Source organism: Apus apus, chromosome 3 (assembly GCF_020740795.1).
Source record: "Apus apus isolate bApuApu2 chromosome 3, bApuApu2.pri.cur, whole genome shotgun sequence".
Classification (NCBI taxonomy): Eukaryota; Metazoa; Chordata; class Aves; order Apodiformes; family Apodidae; genus Apus; species Apus apus.
The window spans coordinates 86,547,655-86,572,795 of record NC_067284.1 but is presented as its reverse complement, the minus strand read 5'-3'; the positions used below and the strand labels follow the sequence as shown (position 1 = coordinate 86,572,795).

At 37.5% G+C, this 25,141-nt stretch overlaps 1 protein-coding gene across 6 annotated transcripts in view; it reads right to left on the bottom strand.

Moving 5' to 3' along the window:
• Nucleotides 1-25,141, bottom strand: part of SIPA1L2 (signal induced proliferation associated 1 like 2) — a 121,939-nt gene that overhangs the window by 68,435 nt on the left and 28,363 nt on the right. For 5 of the 6 annotated variants that reach the window (XM_051614066.1, XM_051614069.1, XM_051614071.1 and 2 more), the window contains exons 3-5: nt 19,415-19,503; nt 6,934-8,613; nt 926-1,059 (exon numbers count right to left, since the gene is read on the bottom strand). In XM_051614066.1, the coding sequence (XP_051470026.1) occupies nt 926-1,059; nt 6,934-8,398 (1,599 nt within the window). In that variant the 5' untranslated portion in view covers nt 8,399-8,613; nt 19,415-19,503. The remainder of the gene's footprint in view (nt 1-925; nt 1,060-6,933; nt 8,614-19,414; nt 19,504-25,141) is intronic. The other variant, XM_051614067.1, reaches the window with a different exon arrangement.

The following is a 25,141-nucleotide window of genomic DNA, read 5'->3' as shown; positions in this document are numbered from 1 at the left end:
CCATGATGTTTTATCTTCATTAGATTTGGCAAAAACAGAGTAATTTCTTGGAAGTGAACCAGCTTAATCACCTCTCTACACACACATACAGAGATCTCTTTTTTGGCAATAAAAGAAAAACTTAGCCTGTTACTGCATCTGTTTGTAAAAACATGAGTCCAGAAATAACAGGTCTAGCTAACATTTCTCCATGTCCTAATCAGAATAAAAAGCAATAATCCTAAGGTTCATGAAAATTTAGTAGTTGCTTGCTACAATAACGTGTATTTTCATACAAATAAAAGCTAGTTGCTGTGATAAAGAAGAAACTAGTTTGTAAGAGATACTAATTTGCTTGAAATAGAAGTTACAAGATCTGTCCTTCCGCAAGGATCCCAAGTGAGCTATTCTTCCAAATGAGGTAATTATTTTCATCAACACATTAATATTCCTTCCACAAATCATGTATGTAGATGCATATAAAACCATCTAACAGAAAAAAGCTTCTGAGAAAGTATTTTGAAAGAAAACACAAAAACGCCAGTAAATCACCGTACTAGTTTTCATGGGTTTTTTCCCTCCCTTTATCCCTGCAGTTCTTAACTCTTTTATTTCTATAATTAGAAACTTAACATCAATTATCTGGATTCAAACTTATCTTCAGCTTTGTTCTAATCATCTGTTCCCTTTCTTGCCCTTTGCAGCTCCCTTCAGCCATCTTGCCTCCTTTTGGGAGCCCGCTCAAAATATGAACAATTTTATGCAACACAGAAGAGGAAAACTTTGTTTCAGGAGCAAGTACATTTACTAACGCTACAAGAAACATCCATTTCCCATTAACAGATCTGCTTTCAGAGTCAGCAGCATATCCACCAACAACCAACTAGTCTCCTAAACTCTAAGTTAACTTCTCCATTCCTTTGCATAATTACTGAAAGAACATTACCTCACTTGTCCTGAAAACTATACGATAGTTGAACTGAGATCCTTCCTTCTCCTTGGCATCTTCAACCTTTTCCCTCCGGATGCTGACTGCTACAGGTCCAAGATTTTCATCTATTCCAAAGTAGTTCTGATGCTCTTTTGCACAAGAGTGAACAAAGAAAGAAAAGAATAATGAAGTACAAGTCCCCTAGAAAATGTTCATCAAAACTCATTAAAAATTTCTGCAGTAAGAAAAAGTATTCTTTTTAATTGAGCTATGAGATCTGTAAATACGCTGACTTGTTCTGATCTGAACTGCACATTAAGTACATAAACCACAAAATGCTAATTTTTGATTAGCTGAATGGTCACTCATACCATGTAACTCCAATTACTGAAACTGCTACTACTATGACATATTAATTTTCTGCATTTTTTATTACTATGAAATAAAACATTTCGCTAGACACTGTAAGAGACTACTCCAGAGAAACTAAATCTATATAAAGATGTCAACATAAGCTAACAGTCTTCAGACAAACAAGGGGCTTTGTAGTTTCCCTAATGTCATTCAACTTCTTGTTATTCTTATTTAAAGTTCTTTTACTTTTAAAGCAGTAACTCAGTTTTAACAAGTGAGAACTGAGGACAGTAATTCTTCAGTCTTTGATGAATAGTTAAATTTATCCTTGAGCAAACTGGCCCAGTCTGGGAGAGTAAAGCACTACTGACAGAAGAGGAAGGTCAAACCAGAGAGCATTTAAGCAGACCAGACACGCTCAAGTCCATGGGACCAAACAGGATACAGGTTGAAGTAACTAGCCAGTGTCACTGTTAAGGTCACTTTTCATCATGTTTGAGAGGTCAGTGAATGGTTACACCCACCTTTAAAAGGGCAAGAAAGAGAGTCTGGGAAGCTAAAGACTAGCCACCATAAACTTTAGTTCCCAGGGAGATTAAGGAACAAATTCTCAGGGAAGACATTTCCAGGCACATGTAAGACAAAAAGATGCTTGGAAACAGCCTGTATGGATTTACCAAATGCAAATCATGCATGACCAACCCAGTTGCTTTCTTCAATGAGAAGACTGGCTTTATGGATGAGGAAGAAGCAATGAATGTCACCTACTTGTACTTTAGCAATGCTTTTTACACAGTATCCCACAGTATCCATGTAGCTGAACACAAAAGACATGGTTTGCAAATTACAAGTTAGACATAAACTGGCTGGACAGCTGGCATCAAAGGACTGTGATCAGCACTACGAATTACAATCAGGGACTAGTTACTAAAAGGTTTATCAAAACATGATAGTAAAGCTGTTACTGTTTAATTATTTTTTTATTATTATTATCTTAATGATAGAACAGAATGCAACCTCAATCAATTTACATACATGACCAAGCTCAAGGAGAACAGATCAAGTACTGGAGGTTAGGGTTGTAATTGGGTGAAACAGATAAAGGAGAATAACTAGCAGGCTTTTAACAAATGAACAGTATGTGTATAGGGCAGACACTGAAATGCATAAACCTCACAGTATTTTAGAGAAGTGGGCAAAGGAGGTTAACTCATCCGCACAGGTAGAATTTCATAGCTCTAAGGTTCACAGATCACTCTCCCCTTCCCCTGGAGGCTGCTGCTGCTGAGATGGGACAGCTGAGCTACATGTGAAGCAACTCCTAACCCACTGAAGTTTTCAAGCTGACATGTTAAATTCTCTCTTTGACAATCCGAAAAAAAATGGACAGACAAAAATTTCACTGAGACTAACACAGACCTGTATCTAGAGTAGAACTAGTTCATCCAACAGCACAGGCTGTAGACCAACTGCCTCAGGAGCAGCTCTGTGGAAAAGGACTGGGGAGTCTGGGAAGCAACAGGCTGCCTCTCTGGCACTTTTGTGGCCATGTAAGAAGTAGTGTCCAGTTTTGGACAGAGTTGGACATGGCCAGCAGACAACTACTAAGACAACTAGGGGGCTGGAGCATTTAACAGATGAGGAGAGGGTGAAAGACGCAAATTTGTGCAGCCTGGAGAAAAACAGGTTGAGGGGAGAAATAACTGCAGGATTCGACCAGCTGATGAGGGGTTAAAGAGAAGGGAGGGCCAGACTCTTCTCCAAGGTATAGAGAGAAATGGCAAGATGCAACTGTCACAAGATGCAGCCTCTCATTGAGGGGAAACAAAAACAGGCTCAGGTTACCATCCTTAGAGATGGTCAAAAGCTTAAGGGACAGCTAAAGGGGAATAGGTTCTGTGCAATCTATTCAGAACCTACCTCTAAAGGCAGCTTTAAACAGAGACTGGATGACCTCCAGAAATACCTTCTAATCCAGCTTATTGTATAATTCTATATTTTAAATAGCAATGAAGTAATAGACTCATTTCACCTTTTAAGATTTTCTGGATTAAAACCCACTGCACTAGCATTTTTTAGCTAGTTTGGTTTGTTGTTTTTTTTTACAATACATTTACAGAAATGTATAAGGGAGTTTTTGCAAAATGTCTTTCACTGAGAAGTCATCCATAATTTCAGAATAGATACAAGAAGATAAAGCTACCTCCACACATATGACAGTCTTATTTGTCAAATCAAATTTAAATTAAGTTTCAATTAGCCTTTCAAAAATCTTGGCAGTATGTTGGTAGCAGTGTGTTACAACTAGCACCCTTTTTTCAGAAGGGGGCACAGATGTGAAATTACCATGCTCACCAATTATATTCCTTCCCCAGCCTGATCATTCCACCTGCATGGATAAATTAAACTTCATGGGTAAATGATACTTAATGGATTTCCCTATATTAAAATAAACCTGTGAGCCTTAATAGGCAAGTTTATCAAATGGAACATTTCTTACAGACGAGAGAGACAGAGGGAGAGATTCAGAGGTCTAACACTTTCAAGAACATAAAAACTTCCCAGAGCTGAACATTGCGGCTTTGACAAAAGGCAAACTTCTCAGTTAGGGTTTCTATAGCCTTTCATTTTGATGTAAATAAATAAAAGGGTAATACACAGTTACATTTATTGGCTGCAGCATTACTGACCAGAAAAATGCAAGCTGGGCAGATACCTGCTTATTTCTTGATAATATGAAAGACAGAAAAAACAGAGATTGTATGTACATTAAAAAAAAAATACAAAGCCATTTCAAGAATGGGAATGAAAGAAGCTGAAGTAAACTGAAGAACAGCATGGCCACCAATATTCTGGGATTTGGGGAAGAGATTTTTAATTCACAGAATCACCAAGGCTGGAAAAGACCTTTAAGATGATCAAGTCCAGCCTAAGACCTAACACCACCACATTGGCTAGACCATGGCACTAAATGCCACATCAAGCCTTTCCTTGAACACATCCAGGGATGGTGCCTCCACAACTTCCCTGGAAAGTCTATTCCAATGTCTAATCATCCTCTCCATAAGGAAGTGTTTCCTAATATCCAACCTAAACCTCTTCTGGTGCAGCTTCAGGCCGTGCCCTCTTGTCTTTTTGCTAGTTACCTGGAAAAAGAGCCCAGCCCCCACCCGACTACAACCTCCCTTCAGGAAGCTGAACAGAGTGATAAGGTCCCCCCTGAGTCTCCTCCTCTCCAGGCTAAACAACCCCAGCTCACTCAGCCCATGCCTGTAAGAGTTTCCCTCTAGTCCTTTCCCCAGCCTCGTTGCTCTCCTCTGGACCTGCTCCAGCACCTCAATATCCTTCTTGAAGTGAGGGGCCCAGAACTGGACACAGTACTCGAGGTGAGGCCTCACCAGTGCTGTGTACAGGGAAAATTACAACCCTACTCCTGCTGGCCACACTATTCCTGATAGAAGCCAGGTTGCCATTGGCCTTCCGGGCCACCTGGGCCACTGCTGGCTCACGTTCCACTGGTTGTCAACCAGTACGCCCAGGTCCCTCTCTGCCAGGCTGCTCTCCAGCCACTCTTCCCCCAGCCCCTAGTACTGCCTAGGGTTGTTGTGGCCAAGATGCAGGACCCTGAACTTGGTCTTGTTGAATTTCATGCCATTGGCCTTGGCCCATCGACCCAGCCTGTCCACGTCCTCCTGCAGCTTCTTCCTGCCCTCTGGCAGATCGGCACTGCCCCCCAACTTGGTGTCATCTGTCACCTTTGTTTGACCTGACCTGCTATCTCACCAGGGCCAACCAATACAGATTTTTGTCATGTAGCTTTTGTTACAGCTCTACAGAAAGACAACATGGAACAGGGCATGTCTTACACATCATTATAAGAGTGAGAGGTTAAGAATTTATTACTGCATATTAAATGCATCACATCACATTTACTTTTTAAGAACTCTACCTATAAAACAATTAGTAACAAGGACAATAACAATTCAGGTTTCCTAGTATTACATCATATGGAATATCTCAGATACTGTTTCATTACTTCTTAATACTATAGTAATATAGATACACTTTACAACTAGTCAAGAGATTGTATATACATAATACCAGAGCAGAAGTTAATTAAAATTAATTATATTCACACCAGCTTTCTGGAGAGGTCATTAGGTTTATTTACAGTGTATTACTTAAAGTGTTTTTAATTACTCTTTGTATTTTCTTTTTTTTATTCTGACAAAACTTTTCTCCACAAAAAAATGTTCAGCCCTTCAGAATCTGTAACTCATGCATGGTAAAAGCATTTCACCAACAAATCTAATTTCATTTGGCTCAATCTTTGTCCTTTTTTTCCTCCCTATCCCGCCACCACCTTTGTCCACTGACAGTCCTTCTTTCATTTCCATCCATACCAATTCTTTATCTTCTACACCCCTCAAAAAATATGCCATTCTTTTGTTACAAGTTTCCCTTCATTCTCTTCTACTCTGATTCCTTCAACACTTTTTGATCCTTTACAACCTGCCAAGGTTAAAACCCATTTGGAACCTTTAAACTGACTGCCCATTCCTTGCTTAGCTCTGGGTCTTCTTCCACTTCTGTGGCAAATCCAGATTCTTTTCTCCCTTGCCTTTTATATGCAGTGCTTTCACAGTCATTACATCTTAGATGTCTACCATATTGTGAAAACAAGCACTGTACTAGATCCTGTTTCAAGCCACTTGTAAAGGGTCATGGGAGCAAGGATTAAAGTACAGTGTTTATTTCCTGCTGTTCAAATATAGCTAGGAGAGGAAGTATGATTTCAGGAAGACTTGGGCAGTAACAAACAGTCTTTTAAGGACAGAAGAAGATTTATTTTTTCTTTTCTTTTAATAACAGCAAAATGACTGAGCTGTAATTCATAATACCAAAGGGACAGAGGTATTTTGGGGTTGTCCCCACAAAAACAGATTTAACACACACTGCACAATGTATTACTGAATACAGACAGCCAAAGTACATCTCAAAAGTGGAAATATTTTATCTGAATAACGATTCAAGCCAAAATAATTACTCCACTGTGAAACGGATCCTGGCATTTTGCAGTATCAACATATCCTAAAAGAACAGAGTAAAAGGATGGGAAAATGGCATAAACCAACATTCTTTAAGCTGAAAATCTAAATATAATCAGAAGTTCTCTGTCCAAGGAGCATGTATATGTGCATACAGGCTGAAATCCCCAGGAGACACTTGAAGACTTGAAGAATCTCAAAGAAGGAAACAAGAAGCCTCAACAGCAAAACCTTCTCTTTTGGAAGCACCTTTTAGGAAATAACCATTTCCACTCTGTCTATCAGTATTTCCAATGCACTTACTGGACATAAATGTCTTCCTTTCCTCCTGCCCACTGAGAAAGTTTGGTTCAGAGAAATTCATTTATGTGCTCATTAAACAACCCCACACTTGGTGAACGTACACAAGGATTGCATAACTTCATATATAACCCCCTGGTTATTGAATATCCCTCTGGGAGAGCAAGAATAACAGGCTTAATTTTAGTCCAAAGTTTCAAGATGCCTGGTAATACTTAAGTCTCTCTATAGAAAAGAACGAGGGGGAAAAAAAAATAAATCTCTCCTAAGCAACACACATTTAATGCATCAATATCTCACAACAGTTGCATGAAAAATTACCTTTTCCATAGAAGAACTTGCGATAATAATATGCTCCAAGATCAATGTGTTCTATGATGTAACGCTTCACTTTCTCTCTGTGAATGGACTGGTTTTCTCTTGGTACTTCCAGTACTGACACACCAGCATTTGTGCAATGGGAACTCAGAGAGGACTCAAAAGAACAACTTTCACCTGAAGAAAAAGATGCTGAATTTGCCCTAGAAAGTGCAATCCGTCTATCTCCTTCCCCACCAGTTTCATTCCTGAAGTAAGGGCAACTCAATACTAAATCATTGCTTTTCCCATCACCCTCATCAGCATCTAAATTCTCTTTTGAATTGAGGTCCTCTTTGCTTCCCAAAGGAGATTCACAGTTTCCTGTTTGGCCTGCTGGCATCTGAGTTTGTGATGCAGCTGAAGCCCCAGTGGTTATATTTTTTCTTTTTCCTACATTTACTCTGGTAGCCATTGCTTCATTTATGTTAAACAAGACGCTCTGAACATCATAATGTGCAAAACATCTCTGACAGTTCCAAGAACGAACATTTCTGTCAAGTCTATCATCCAGATCAGATGAAAACTTAAAAGTTTCATGCTCACTTTTAACTGTTCGCAATTTTCTAAATAGAGATGTTTCTACTGCTTCTGATTTTAGTCTCCTTTTGAAAGATTTCTCCCTGTCTCGACCAATAAGTAGGGCACTATCCATATAATCCAAACCAGAAATCCTGACAAACTCTCCCCTGGAAATCTGCGCAGCAGCATGTAGACTTGGAGAAACGGTAGGATCACAGTGGAAAAACTCAGAAAATCCAAATGGAGCAAGGGTTTTATGTTCAAAATTTTCCACTCGATACCCTCTTAGCATTGCAAAGAAATTGTCTCCCGACAAGCCTTGTCTATCAATAGAAGAAGTACTGCCATACTCTCTATGAAGAGCTGCTCCAGTATTTGGATTAACAGCATTCTGGTCTAACACATCTTCCGCATCAATGTCACTTATTGTCACATCGCTGTTGCTTCTTTGCCTTATGGGATGAAGCCCCCTTTGAGGGGAATGAACGAAAAGATCTCCAATTGAATATTTTCCTTCTGTAAATTCCAATTCTAGCTCTTCTTGCTGTCCATCACTTTGGTCATTTTGTCCATTTGGAAGTACTGAGCCAACACTTTCGTAACCGGTTGAAGGTCTGTTATCCCAAGCAGCTTTACTCAGCTCTTTAGAGCAATCCTTTTTAGGGGGCCATTCAGATACCCTCGCTCGAACACCCATTTTAGGCACAGCTGGTGTACCATTTGTTTGATTATTTTCAGTTTTGCTAGATGCATTTGAAGAAACAGGAGGGCCCATGCTACCATTCAAAGCTTTAAGTTTTCTAGCAAAATAATCATCAGATTGCATGCTTCTTGAAGACTCCCTGAACTTTGAGGAAGTTCTGCTAATTTTGTGCTTATCTTCTTGCAAAGACCTTTGATCACTCATCTCCAGCCAGGGAGAGGGAACTGCTACTATTGCATAAATTTACTATTATTTTTGTTATTACATTGTCTTTTATGGACCAATACACTTCCCAGAAGTGCAAGCAGAAACTTCAGTGTACCATTTTTGCACAACTTCTGTCAGGAGAGCAATCTTAAAACACTTCCTTCAGTTCAGATGCATTCAGTTCAGTATTAATCCAGACAAGTTTCTTTTATCTGTTTAAAAAAAAAGAGAGAGAAAATATATTAAAACATTTATAGTCAGTAATGGTAAGCTCCCTGCCATGGACAGAGACATCTCCCACTAGACCAGGTTGCTCCAAGCGCCATCCAACCTGGCCTTGAACACTTCCAGGGACAGAGTATCCACAACTTCCTGGACAAACTGTTCCAGTGTCTCACATCCCTCACTGTAACAAATCTCTTCCTAATATCTAACCTAAATCTACACTCTTTCAGCTTTAAACTGTTCTCGACCTACATCACTACATGCCCTTGCAAAAAGTCCCTCACCAGTTTTCCTGTAGGTGGCTGTAAGGTCTCTCTGGAGCCTTCTTATCTCCAGGCTGTATGTAGTTAGTGTGCAACAAACACTCACTACCACCCCATTTATTTTCAATCCAAATCCAATATGATTTACCGTTTGGCCTCACAAAGAGCTGTGCTTAAGGAAGGCAAAAGAAACCTAAAAAACACAGGAAGGCAAGCATCTCTTGTTTTTTTGGTGATGGCGCTTGCCTGAATACTTCATTAAGTACAGCCTGAGTATTTTAAAAAAAGGTACATTGCAAAAAAGTAGTATTTGAAAAGATAATTATTCTTCTTTGCCATGTAAAGCTTGTGTGACAGAAGACCAAATAAATGCCTGTTTTAGAACTGTGGATTCACACTTTACTGAAAATACTAATATTTGAAGATATGATGCAGTATCTTTAAGGTATATCATTAATTTATTTTTTTAAATCAGAAGTTGGACTGACAAAATCTGCCTGTTTTTAATACAAATGATCATTCCTGTAAAATCCTGTAGGTCAGTAGAATGTTCTAGTTGAGAGCTGACCTATGCTCATGGATGGCACTATATTCTCCTGTATTTGTTGTTCTTTAAGGTTCTTCTCTCTCCATGGTAAGAATTTAGCAATTCTCAAAAATTCCCTGACACATGTTGAGACTATTTATCATAAACGAATTCTGTTTGCTGAATGTAATAAACTATTACTTCCACAAAAAATGCTGTCAATATGATCATGAGTACCCTTTTCTTCAGACCTGTACAGTCCTTTCTGTCAAGTTCTTAATTTCCCTCTCTTTTCATCTCATCCTAGCATTTAAGAATAGAATCACTGACAGATATGGCCAGAAAAGAAAAGCTGGATGCCTACCCTGCTGTTGTGCTCCTGCCAACCCTTCCCACTAAGGCTGCTGGATGTTATGCAAATAACTTAAGTTCCTTCCACACAGCTACAAAGATTTCCTTCTGAGCTCAATACAGCAGCTGGTTTGTTAGCCACAGCTACAGTTCTTTAACATGGAACGTTTCCAAGTTTCTTGGGGACCTGGATACATGCCCACAAATGTTCCCGTGCCAGTAGCAGAGCAATGAATAAGAACTGTACTATTGGACTACCCTGTCAAAAGGAGGCTGTTCAGTAACTCTGCCTCATGTCAGCATTGATAGATGGAAATGAATTATTTAAGAAGCCTTTCTGTGATCATTTTGTTGATCAAGACTTTGGAAATCTGCCCCTATTATTATGTAATGTTATCATCCTAAAAAGAATGCATCATTTGGATGAAAGCATTAATCTCTACTACTTATCAAGATAACAATTCTATAAACCATGACTCTCAAGCTCTACTAATCTTAAAAAATGGGAAGTGCAATTTGATAAAATAGGAGAATAGGCAGGAATAATATGCCAAAAGCTGAAGATCAGAGATTTAATTTGCATTCAATCGATTCTACACAGCATTTCCTGAGTGCTCAGAGTATGGTTAGTTCCAACTCTTCAAGGACAGACATGGTAGGGTAGTAGTGCTACATGTTTTGCCATTTTAGCAGTTACAAAATGACTACTTTATGGGAATCCAAAGTTTGCAAGAAAATTCTGCCTTGAGGCCCATACTTTCACGTACAATGAAAAATAACAGTGCAAAGGAGAAATTAATATGGTTTATAATCTGCCTGTATTTTCACAAGTTCTGGACCAGATAACCTGAGGAACAAATCCGTCACAAGATATCATGTCCTATAGCTAAGGTAGCCACTAGGAAAAAAGTAAGCAACCTCTGAAAAGACAGAAAACAAAACAACAACAACAAAAACTAACAAGTTCAAACTTGATTCAGTTTGCTTATTTTTAAAAAAAGACTACATAAACAAATGCTTTTAAGTGTCCATATCTTCAGCATATCTACCAACAGAACTTATTTCTAAATTATTCCTAAGTGAGAACTATGCAATTTCCAGAAGCAAAAGGGTAACTATTCCTAATTTTCAAGCCATGCTACTTATTTATATGCCCCAGCCAGAAAATTCTGGTCACAATGAACTGTGATATCATTTCATGTGACAGTTGATTATGATGTCACACAGGAGAAGTAATACTGCAGTCAGGAGTAAGGAAGAGGAAAATGAGTTCTTCATGCACTTGTTTTCAAGACATTTAAGCAGAATTGTCTTTAAATAGAACATTTCTTTCAAAGTTTTCCATGAGGCACAGTGAATATTAAAGGATAACACTAACTATAATAGAGCCACTTATTCAGATTGCAGCTGTGTAAAGTGGATTGGAAATAATACAATGAACAAATTATGAGCACAGCTCATTAAAAATTTTTTTCAAATTATTATACATCAAATTTAAAACTAAAGCCATAACTACTGCAGTATAAATGGTTACCTCTCATAGGCATGTTTCAGACACTTGATTAATAAGCTGACATAGACAAGAAGCAGAAGAACGGAAAGCCCCTAATTTGACTAATGGAAGTACATATGAGCTACTGTGTAGTGAGTATTGGTTGCACACTTCCTTAGTTGTGCTGTATTTTACATTGATAGAATCTTCCTGAGAGAGAAAGGCAAAAGTAGAAACTGAAAAGAACCCTTTGTTGAAATGACAGACACAGAAACGTAGCTACAGACTAACCCACCAAGAATTATACCACTGCTTAGCCGATCTGGGGGGCGGTGGAGAAGGAGCTGCAACTAAGTACGATGACAGCCTACATAATTTCCAGTGCTGCCATAACACCATGACATAACAAAACAGTGGTATTGCCATTGTTGCACTAGTTTGGGACCGGTGCAATAATTGGATTATAAAAAAAAACATTAAAAGTCATCTCAGTTCTTCAAATACAGTTCCTTCTCCAACAAAATAAATGGTAGACAGACAAATACTGGAACAGACACAACATGTAATTTTGGAGCAATGGATCTTCAGAAACAGTTGTTTGGTATTGTCTGGTGAAAGACATTTTATTTTTAAGAGACACATCCAATCATAACTGCTCTCCTTTAGACACAGGTTGAGAAAAATCTCATCATGATCTACAGGAATAATTCTATAAGGTTTAACAGTAAAAGACCATTCAAAAATGTTAAGACTTCAGTTTGTCTTATGGTCAAGATCCCCCATCTGTCATCTTGGCTTTTCCAAAGAAAATAATATAATAAATCACACCTCCCAACTCACTACTGTTAGTTTGTTTGGGTTTTTTCATATACTGCAGCCATTTATTAAAAAGAACTAAAGATGCAATTACAAAATATATACCAAAGAACACCTATCACAAAGTTCTAGCAGCTTCTCTAACATATCCTCTATTACTTTCCTTGATATTTGCTCTCACACATTGTATTTCAAATCATGCTGTTTCATTTAAAAAAACACTGTTCAAATTTTTCTTCAAGCTACCTTAAAATTTCTGTTAGAAATCGCCTTCTGTTTCCGAAAAATAGGCTGAGATAAATTTGTGTCTCAGTGTTTTAGCACTGCATTTCCTAGAATATTATACCAATATTCTATTGTTCCATTAGCACAAGTTTTGATATTGAGATTCATTAAGGCTAATTCGATTTCCAGAACAAACTGAATATCCTCCTATTCCTACAGCTCTATTATAAACAGTTCAATTATGCAGAGTATGTGGAATTTAACTATTAAACTGTAATTGAAGTTCAGGTTGAACCATGTAAAGTAGCAGAGTGAATTCACAATCACATTGCAATTGATAGCAAAACTTCCACTGGCACACAGTGAGAATCTTTCATTCACACTATTCCAATTCAGTTCAGCTGTTTTGAACTGAAGTTCTGGAACCTAGCGAAATACACTAAAGCCTACAACATAAAGTAATTAATGAGGTAAAAAGGAAAGATCTTAATACGAATTTCTTAGGCCAATGAATATTTCCAGAAAAGAGCTGAAAAAATATCCACAAGCTGTGACCACTTATTACCCATGAAAGGGGGGGGGGGGGAGGAAACCCAAACCAAACCCTCAGAGATTACTGTTAACCAATACCATTTCTGGCAGCCTGATTCTTTACTAATTGGAAACAGAAGCTATACACCTGTCAGTCAAGTTCTTGTAAAAGTAAAAATTTTAAATGAACAGAAACCAAAGTGTCTTTGTTTCCTTTCATTCTTTCCATTCATGAATCTTGGTGTCAAAGGGCGGGTTAACAAAAAAAGAACCCTACTTACTAAGCATTAAATAACCCCTTTTGTACAGGGAGACTAAAATAGCATCCAGAACACAGATTAGATGCATTCAAATTATCTCTTCAGGACAGAAGGAAGTATGGCAGACTGAATGACTCTCAGACATTTCCCTACCTTAAAGTGTTCAGATGCACTTATCTCTGCACTTATCTCTGCACCTACAACACTTCATAGCAATTACAATTTTCTTGTAAATATATTTATCCCTAACATACTGATAATACAGAATTTTCATTCCAGTTCCATCTTTGAGAATGAATAGTCTTTAACACATGATGATACAGGTATGTCATAAACAAGATTCATACAGTGAAATATAACTCAGCAGATAAACACAAGTATATTTTGCATAATACTTTACATATTCAGTACAGTTCAAGAACTTACAAAGTACGGAGTAAAAAAAAGCTGTTTGCATGACGTACTTTTTCTCAACTAGTAGAACATACTCAGTAAGACAGTTCAGATTAGACAAAGCACGAATGAATCATCTTTACTTTTCTAGAAAGACTCTGAGTTACAATACTGAAATACTGCATTGAATTAAGTTCCACTCAAAAACAACAAACAAGTAATTTTCAGTGGTCTTCCCAAGCAAGTTGGTCAACCTCTGAATGCCCACTAAAAACAGTGCTGTCTACAGGCTCAGAAATCATCGTACGTCCACTCATTCTTGAATTACCCTTCCTGCTTGAATGCACACATTCTCATTTAAATATTATAATCCCCAAGGCAGGGACTTCTTTTTTGTCCTGTCCCAAAAGGTTTCTCATATGACAATCCCACTGTACAGGATGCTAAATACTATGATAATCCAGGTGGTAAATAGCAAGTGCGTCAAGACACTTTCAGTGACAAAACTTAGGAAGATGAAGACTGGACCTGTGCACCACATACACATCATTCAAACATAAGGACAAGGACTACCATGTACTGACTCTAAAAAACCATTTGCATAATCCAAAAGAAAAGTCACTGCTTGGAATAACCTGTTGCATGAAAATGAGCTTTTCACAGCCAGTTGTATGCATTGGGATAACACTCAGATAACACTTTCTGTAAACTGAATAGCAGGAGATTATACATAAAGGAGAATATTCATATTATATATTGACAAAGAAATATACTACATGTGTTTCATTTCAAAACCTTTTACCTTCAAGTTGTTAAAATATTAACAAATACTGAGAATGCTGAAAGTTTTCATATACTTCCTGTAAAATACTGGCAGAAAGAGCAGCTCAACAATTTAGAAAAAACAATGGAAGTATATTCCATTATTTGAAAATATTGAAAAGAACATATTCCACATTCCTCCAGAATTAGTCATATCAGAAACCACCTTTTTTTAATTATTATTATTCACAATTCCAGCTTAGTGCACAAAATTACTTTTGAAATTCTAATACAAAAGCACTCTGGCCAAGAGCAGAGAGAAAACAAAACAAAACAAAAAAAAAAAACCAAAGCCTCACATAACATTAAGAAATGTCCTGTCTGGTTTCATAAAAGAAAAAAGCAAAAGTGTAAGAATTTTTGGCCTCATGATATACAAAAAACAATTGCTCCAGATGAAATGATTTTACAGAAAAATTAGAAGTAGTTAAATAACATAATTATCTATGCATACAAAAGTCCATCTACAGAAATTGAAAATTCAGACCTTTTTTGGGATATGTGTTTAAGGCTGTTTTCACATACTGTATATGATTGCTTTCAATTATTATGAAGAAATTAAGAATATTGGAGTTGGAGCCCCCTGGGATATCTGCTGAAATGGTTTTTCATGAAAGATTGATAAGAAAGGAGAAATGAACTAACATTTTGACTGGTAGAAATTTGGTAGCAGGTACAGAGGCTGCACCAAAGCTGAGTAAGGAACGTTGTGATGGAAGAGGAGGAACTGTTCAGTAAGGAGCAAAGAAGGTTGCAAGCTTTGACATTTCAGATTTAGTATGGCACAAAAACTCATACAAGGCAATTCTACTTTTTATAGGCTTACTATAAAATAAAGTCTTTTCATGAACTCAGTAGAAGGACTCAAAAGAGCTTTTGAAGGTAAAAAGCCATTTTTTAACCAGAACAAGAGGATCTTTTCTATGTTTCTATGATAAATCTGTTTCACAGTAAAATGTTGCAGGAGCGGATACTAAGCTTGCCACGTTCATTTTGGAGGGGTCCAAACCATACACTTGGGACTCCATGGAATGAGCTCACAAACACGTATTTTGGACATCTCCAGAGACCACGAAATTCCTCCAAACAGCAAAATACTCATCACTAGAATGACATTAATGCTACTTCTGCGAGAAATACCCTCTCAAGACATAACACATAACTTTTACGGGCATCTAATTTTTTTAAGCAGAAAGAGCCTACTTAAAGCAAAAGACACACCCAATACATCCATCAGTGAAACAGAACAAAAGAGGGCACGTGGACTTTAATCATGGGGACACAACAACCTGTCTGAGAAATTCCATGCTCCATTCCAAAAATCTTCTGTTTTGACAAATTACCATCAAAAAGACTGTTACTGTCCCAAAGAAACAGACATTCTACAGTGGCTTCAATGGTATAAAGTATAAGAACTAAGAAATACGGAGTGATAACTGAGAAAAAGTTGAACTCTTGTTCTACTTATGTCTGTAAGAAATTAATATGGCACACTATATGCCTCCAAATACTTGCAACAGACCTTGCTGGCTGAAAAATCACTTTTTTGCATTTCAGGCAGATGTACAAGAAAATATTGTAGAGATGTACAAGAATATATTGCACCTTGCAAAGGTGCATCAACTGTATGAAAGTTTGCATAGTACAGAACATCTACATACGATATCAATGCTCTGTGTCTACGAAGTCATGTTATTTTATTACACACACTATTTTATCCCCTTCACTGTTGTATGTAGGTATTGGAGAGGAAGCTGTAATGATTAGGATTACACTGGAGAAACTTTGCTAAATATAGATTTTGTTTAGCTTTGTCCTCATGTTTTGCCCCAATATAAGAGGTATCAAAGCCACATTCATGTTCTTTATGAGTTTTCCTGTAGTAAAACTGGTCTAACACAGGACTCCAATTTCCATACCTATTAGAAAGACTCACACAATTATTCCAGCTTCATTTTGGAAAAATACAAATCCAGAAAAAACGTTATTTTGGTGAGGCTCTACAGGAGTCCTATAGACAAGTCTTACAACTGTAGGCTTGTGACAGCAGAGGGTCATCCTCCAGCCACATGACTACACAAATGGCAAACGCACTACACAGCCTCTCTGCATTTGTGCAGCATCGAGTAATTCCTCAAACCCTACAGTTTAAAAAAAATCCAACTATGTCAAATATTGTTCCTTGCCAACAAATACCATTTAGCTAGAACTAGCAGAATTAGTCATAGCAAGAGGTAGCAGACCAATTTATCAGTCTTTGAAGAAAAGGAAAAGCAAACAGCCATATTTCTCAGGTAAAACACTGACCCCTCCTCATTTCCCCGGTTTGTCTCTCCCTCCCTCATTTCAGATGAAAAGTCTCCCTCCTATTTGAATGGACTCAGTCTAGTACCAACTGCATGCAAGAGGTGACCTTTTATGCAGGAATCACTCAAGGGAGAATTTTAGAAGATAATATGGGACAGTAACAGTCTTTTTGATGGTAATTTGTCAAAACAGAAGATTTTTGGAATGGAGCATGGAATTTCTCAGACAGGTTGTTGTGTCCCCATGATTAAAGTCCACGTGCCCTCTTTTGTTCTGTTTCACTGATGGATGTATTGGGTGTGTCTTTTGCTTTAAGTAGGCTCTTTCTGCTTAAAAAAATTAGATGCCCGTAAAAGTTATGTGTTATGTCTTGAGAGGGTATTTCTCGCAGAAGTAGCATTAATGTCATTCTAGTGATGAGTATTTTGCTGTTTGGAGGAATTTCGTGGTCTCTGGAGATGTCCTCCTCACGAGTTTGTACAGCAAACATTAACGAACATTATGACTGCCATAAGGCCACACACTTTGTCAGACATGCCTGTCAACTTATCTGGAGGTAAAGTAGTGAGCTACTTAAGAAACTAGAGTAAGTTAGTTAACTTTTTAAAAACACATCAGTAGTTTAATATTTCCCTAAAGGATTTTTAGAACTGACTTTCTTGTTAAACAAAAGCAATTAAAAGCTGAAAAAATGTAGATGTCATCTTAATGCAACAGTTATTTTCATATTTGATGCTGAAGCAAGGTATACTTTGAATGAGCATTTATTGAATCTCTTAATTATTAATAAACTGTCATTAAGCTAATTTTAAAGCAGGCACCAGCAACATTTGTAACTAAGCTAGACAAATGCACATTATTGAACAAATGCACAAAAACTGAATGCAATTTACTGATACACAATTAATTGTTCCTACACACACAATGCCTCTACTTTAAAATAAGATAGAATTCAATACACCATGCAAATTACTTTGCACATAAAAAAAGTTAGGCAAAACTACTATAGTAGCATATTGTGCTTAAGTGAAACATGACAAGCATTATTTCCACTGAACTCTACAGAACCCAAGTGACAGTGTGAAGTCACTGGGGAAAGAGTACACATTAACATAAAAATTCTGAGTCTACTGGAGAAAAGCAGCTTTGTGGAAAACTGTAGAACTGAAGTACAAATACGGAAAACACTACCCAGTAAATATCTTCACACAACACAGTAAATATCTTCTTGCCCTGAAATCCTCTTAAGAACTGAATTTAAGTTTGGTTTTGGTGGGTGGTGGTTGTGGTGGATTTTGTGTTGTTTCAGGGTTTTTTATGGTTTTGGGTTGGTTTTTTTGGGGGTGGGATGTTTGCTTTTAGTAAAGAAGTTATTTTATTCCTTAAATGTGAGTACAATCTGTTTGATATACAGCTTGTTTTCTAAGCAACAGTTATTGCTATGTATTCCTGCTGTGATGCAATATCACTCAAATTCCAGTAAGATATAAATCCTCACTTCTGTTTAATATAGGGAAGTAAAAGAAATCCTGTTGCAACAAGTCTACAAAATGAAACCTCAGTGATCAACACCCCAGTGAAATACCAGGACTACCAAGCAACTGCCTACTCTGAATTGGGGACACATACAGAGGAAGGTTTGCAGATCTCTGCTTCATCCTCATCAAATACAGAAACACTTAGAAACCAAAATATTTACGCAGCAGGATAAAAAATAAATTAAATTTCTTCACAGTTCTAGCTATCATCAACACCTAATAACTGTAGCCTTTCTACTGAAAGTGTGAGTCAGGGCAATGGACATGTAGGCAGCACTTTTCTGGAAATGTTTGATTACAGAGAAGGAATTATATCACTTGACAGACCACATATGTGGACAACTGAAAGATTTTTATTAAACATGAATCTGTATCAATAGCAGATGTCTTCTGATTAAATTAATAAGTAGATTTCATAATGTTTGAATAAGTAGCATGTACACATACAGGCACTCAGACACTTCAATCCTGCCTTTGTAAGGGCAATTTTTGTAAGGAAGCACATGAAACATGAGTATTCAAACAAAAACCACCACCCAACCCCAATCCAACCTACAGATAGACTTCATGGGAGGTATGGGATAGCAGCAAGGCCTCCTTCCATGCTGTGAAACAAGGGCATTTTACAACACCTAATTTAAACACAGAGAAACATCTGTTTACATGGTGCTTAGCTCTCCTTCTGCTAACTAAAGAAAAAAACACAGGTAAAAAACTATCTTAGTAAAATCTCCACTGAGCAGTATGCCCAATATCATTGGGCAGTTGCTGGGCTAAATGCTTAAGGGAAACATAGCATGTAAAAAGGACAGAGCACCAAGGTGTTAATAGTTGAATCAAAATAATGGAGGTTGCTGTTTGTACACAAGTCAGCATGGTAATCAAGGGTTCAGAGGAGAAAGTAGGTATATTGTAGTCAAAGCTGACACTTAGAAGTCAGTAAGAGCAATTAAAAAACAGTCTGTTAGAAAACTTGTTAACAGTCTAGGCATAGAATTGGGAGAAGGAAGAAACAGAGGAAAAAGAAAGTAAATTATCTATTAAGAGAGATACTAGAGAAAAGAATTTTTAATAGGACTAGATAATTAAACTAGGAACTAACAATTAATTCTAACTAAAATTACAATTTCCTTACCAGTGTTTCTCTACCTCTAAGTCTATAAAACATCCAAAAAAACCAGCTTGGCATATTGCTTGATCTCTCAGGTTAGGAAGCGTATGAACACATATGCCTAAAATACATACCAGATATAAATGTACGTACCAGCAGGGCCAGGAGCTTTCTGTGTGCCAAATGAGCTCAATTCTCTTTAGCAACTATGTGGATCATATGCACATAGCCTTGTGGCTTACCTGAAACAAAAGGAAAAGAAGCTGTTGGACAATTATTTTATTATTTTTGGGAAGGAATAAAAGATGGGAGAGTATTGCATTAGTACATGAAACAAAGAAAGAAAGAGTATGAGAAAACTCCAGAAAAGGGAGAATCTGGGCAATAAGAGGCATGCAGTAGATTGCATGTCCCAGTATAATGCACTCTATTAACAGCCACTCATCACCCATCCACTGAGCTTCTGGCCAACACTGGGCAGAGGGAGGAAGGGGGTCATTATGAGGGATTAATTTTTCTGGCAAAAGAAATAAAAATAAATTCATTTAACTTAAGATTTGTTCATGTTTCACTCAACACCAAAGTAACAGATTTTTTAAAAAATTATTTTAAGTCAACCAGATGAGGGAAGCATTAATACTACATCATCCACCTCAGCTGAATATTCACAAATAAGAGAGACTGCATATTACGTTTTACTGAGATAGAACTCTCCTTTTATCAAAATACTCCAGGATATCATTATTTCTGACAGTGCTCTACACACAAGTCTATACCTCATGTGAACCTGAACAAACAAAACACAGTATGTCCATCCAGGATATTGGTTTCATTACGCTTCTGCAAGATCCTTCTTCTAAAACACTAATCTTTATTCATTCTCATTTTAAAACTAACTTTCAAGTTTTAACTTCCTTGAACTAAAATGAAGATTTTACATTTTCTGGATGATGACTTGCAAAGTTTAGAAACCAACAAACTGTATCTCTGCAAAAAGTTATTAACTATACTCTGCATCACAGCAGCACCAAAATACTCTCTAAGTTTTCAATTTTTGTTTCAGAAATAGTCACAGGTATAACTTCACTAGGCCCTACACTCTCTGTAGACTTGCAGCTGTTCCACTGGCAATGGTCATGTTGTTCCTCTGTCAGGAATGTACCTGATTTCAAGTTGTGCTTTAGTTCACTTGTCAAACCAGGAAACCTGAAGATTCCAACAATGAAATAATTACTTCAGTGTGTAGCTCTAGAAGCCATACACACAACACCTCAGAGTAAGCCACACACACCTAACACAATGGAGAATTACGTTTCAGTTTACTAAGTGAGCTTAATAACAAAAAAAATACAAGGACAATAGGAATATAAACACAGAGGTTCAAGACAAAATCATATTATTTGACTATTATTCACACTTGTCAACTACAACATAATTTCAGTATGCAGCCTGTCCATTTTTATATTTTCACAGCTACACCTTTAGAGACACTTTGCTAACCTCTAAAAAAGAAGAGGGAGAAAAAAAGCAAGCTTAAATTTTAAAACAGCCTTCATTTTTAACTTTTAAGCTAAACCACTTAATTACCTTGATACAAAATGTCAATCCCAAAAACTCATTATAGTGGTAATAATCCTGCAACAGAACAAGTTTCCTTTCTACCTCATCCAATAACACCACTCCTCAGTAACTCAACATCTGTACCATGGGAGCATACACTATCCTGATCAAGAAAACCAGAGTATTTCAAACACTTATTTATTTTGTGTAGTCCAAGAACACTGTTTCAGTCAAAGTATATCAAATGCAAAGTAAGAAAGACCCAAGATTACTCCACTAAGTCTAAAAGTGCCATAAATACTGGCTGCCCTGCAGACCAAGTTAGCAGAAATGCAGCCAGCTGTCATAGAATCCACACTTCCTCCTCCTCAGACAAAGCTACCAACTGCCAAATGTAACCTAATAATTGGCATATGTAAAGCAAAAGGGTGAGATTATGACAAATTTATCTGCTCCTTTGAACATTGTTTTTAATTCAACCTGCACCCCATTCTGACCTTCAAAATTCTGAAACAAGCTTGCCAAAAAGAACAAAGCAGGAAAAAACTAAGAAATTTATTTACAAGTGTGTTCTAGATTTTAAAATGAGCAGGAAAGTACCTCTAAATGTTTGCTTCTTACAAAATAAACAAATCCTACTTTGGGAAAAAAAATTTAAAAATTGGAGTAAAAAAAAATAAAAAACATTCTTTTATCTAGCTTCTAAACATGATATGAGAGGAACATTCATCACTGTGTAAGATAAATTAATATCTGTGAAAGGTGTTTTGGAGTCAACTGAAAAATAAAGAAAGGCAAAGCAGAAACAGACAGTCAATCTAATCTGTCAGTCACCCAAACATAATTAGCTGCTATCATCATTACCAATAATGAAGATAACTTTTCTCTAGTCTCCAAGAGACAAATTACAAAAGGAAGGGATGTCACATACAGAAACAGCCAAACTCCTCCTTTCTTCTAAGAGCCAATCAGTGTATATATTCTTCACAAAGAACACATGAAATGGCAGCATGTGTTCCTGCCCTTCTTCGAAATAACCTCTTAAAAAATGTTTACAAATGTCATTTATATTTTGGAAAAAATTGCTGCTGCAGTAGACTTTGATCATCAGCATTTGCTGGCATATAGCTCTGCCCTTCCTGAAGCTGTCCAGAGCAGTTAAGTTTCACTGGTCTTAAAGATGACAGAAATCTCAAGAAAGATAATCTTCCTTTTTATTTTTCTTAACCTTTCCATCCATATGACTTTCTCCCCTTTGTAATAAGATGAAACAGAAAACCTATATACAAGCTAGATGAAGAGGAGAATCTGGGAAATTTTTCTATTTCTCCTTTTCCCCCACAGCCAGGCTGCCTTGCATGACATCCATGCATAAGGAGGAATTTGATGAGGCAGCAAATCGGGTTGCTAGGCTAAATGACAAGAGTGGGATGGCAAGACAAAGAAAAAGAAATGCAAAAAGTCTAATGTTTAAGAACTGCAGAGTATTGCTCACAGCAAATTAATAACTTTCTAGAGGACTAACAAATACAAATAGAGTACTTGTGAGATTTCTATTTTTGAAAATAGATGCTTCCTCATCTCCTGCCCCTTCCTCTCCCCCCTCCATCTTTGCAAATAGACAGGGCTCAGAGTGTGCCGGGTTAATAAACAGACCAGGTCAGCTTGCAAGAGATTATTTTAAGCTGTCTGCATTTTTTAGATAGGAGTGGATGTGACAGCTACTCAAGAGAAGACCAAATATAAGAAGAGGTCATCTGTATCATATTATCGATATTTTAAGGCTAAAATTTGCTGAGAACAAAAACTTAGACGTTCCATAAACAGGGCAAAAAATATTCCAGCATAGCCAGTTTCAGAAAAATCAAAGCACTGATAGTTCTTTTAGACAATTCATTTTTGAAAAATGCTTCCAAAACCTCCTTAAATCTTTCCCTCCTAATAAACTGAGCCTGAAAAAAATCCTGGTCTGTTAACCTGCTACTTAAGCTCACTAACCAAGGAATAAACAATGTGAGCATTTTCCCTACAGTTTGATGAAGACAGAGGTTCAAGTGACCTTGACTTAATCTGTTTAATTCATGGAATTTATCAATATCTCTAGCTTTTTTCTGCTTGGAAAATACATATTGGTTTCTCCTCTTTTTTAATAGATTTTCTCAGCATCACACAGAATCACTGAATAGCTGAGGTTAGAAGGGAACTGCTAGAGATTGTCTAGCCCAATCCACCTGATCAAGCTGGGTCAGACAAATGGATGCTCAGACCCATGTCCTGTCAGGTTTTAAATATCTTCAAAGACGAAGAATCCACAACCTCTCCTGGAAGCCTGTTTCAGTGCCTGACCATGCTCACTGTAGAAGTCTTTTTTTATGTTCAGATGGAATTTCAAGTATTTCAGTGAATGCCCATTGCCTCTTGCCCTGTCAAGGTGTAACACTGAGCCTGGTTCCACCCTCTTTACACCCCCTCTGTAACTATTTATACATTGATTAAATCCCCCTGAGCCTTCTCAGGCCAAACAGTCCAAGCGCACTCAGCCTTTCCCCATGTGAGAGATGCTCTGGTCCCTTAACCTTCTCTGTGGCCTGCACTGGATGCTCTCCAGTACGTCCATCTCTATCTTGTATTGGGAAACCCAGAACCAGACACAGTATTCCAGGTATGGCCTCATTAGTGTTGAAAGATATGACCACTTCCCTTTTCCTGCTGGCAGCACATTTCCTCATACAGCCTAGGGCACCATTAGCCTTATTTGGCACAAGGACACACTGCTGGCTCATGTTCAACTTGCTGTCCACCCAAATCTCCAGGTCATTTCCTGCAGTACTGCTTTGCAGATGGTTGATCTCCAGTATGTACTGGTTTATGGGGTTATTTCTCCTCAGCTGCAGGGCTTGACATTCTCCTCTACTGAATTAGGGTGGTTCTTCTCTGCCCATTTCTCCAGCTTGTAGAGGTCCCTCTGGATGGCAGCCCAGCCATCTGGGATATCACACATTCCTCCCAATTTTGTCCCATCAGCAAACTTGCTGAGGGTGCACACAGTCCCATCATCTGTATCACTGATGAAGACATTAAACAGGACTGAACCCAGTATTGGCCCCTAGGCTACACCACTAGTAACTGGCCTTCCACTGAAACTTGTGCTGCTGATCACAACCCTTTGAGCCTGGCAGTTCAGCTGTTTTTCAGTATATGTCATTGTCCATTTATCAAGGTCATCAGCCCTCATTCACCAAGCCAGCCACCTCATCATAGAAGGCTATCAAGTAGGTTATGCAGGATTTTCCTTTTTTAAATCCATGCTTACTACTCCCAGTCACATTCTTGCTCTTTATGTGTCTGGAAATACCTTCCAGGACTACTTGCTCTATCACCTTTACAGGGACAGGCAGGGTGACAGTAACAGCAACATTCCTTCTGTTATGTACCTTGCAAATTATCTAAGACAAATAATGCATATCATAAAATGTATCAGCATGCGTAAGAGTAGACATTATTGGTACACTTCTCATAAGTTTGACATTAGACTGCCCCAGGAATGCTGAATGAGCTGCAAAATATATTGTGGCCCTATACTATTCTATTTCTTCTGCACAAAAGAAATCTCCCACAACTACTTCTCCCTCTTGCTACTCACATCTCTTACTTTGTAATATGAGAAATCATAGTGTTAATTTTGCATCTATATTATTGCTTTTCTTTTAAGTCAGGTTTCTTTAAACAGTTTGCAAAAGATTGAAAGTTCTTCATCTGGACCACAAGCAACGAAGCACAATTCTGAAACTCACACATCACACAATTATAAACAACATATTTTCCACTGTTTATCATTATCAATATGATGCTCCATTCTTCAAACAGAAATAGTTACAGTACATTTTTACAGTGTCTGACAGTAACTATATTACTACATATATTAACTTAAGAATTATTTATGTACCAGATTTCTCTACAGATTCTAGTATTCTTGGTGAACCAATGGAGTGAAAACTGAATGAATTGGATCAAGGTTTTCAAGTTTGTATTGAAATACTTCCCAAATATTTGCATGTTGTCAGAAGTAAACAATTTATCTATAAATCCCCCAAGGCAGGTTTTATTCAGAAGTACACATGCATGTACCCACGGACAGGAAAGTGTTCACCCCCCCCAAAATTATTCTTCATTATGCTACAGGGAGTATGTCTTCATCAGAGGACAGATTGTTTTCAGCTACACATTTCTAAACCTGAGCCAAACACTAGAACCATAAAGCAATCCAGTTGGACTAGATCAAGGAGTTTGCAGAATTAGAAGCTACAGGAGAATGACTGC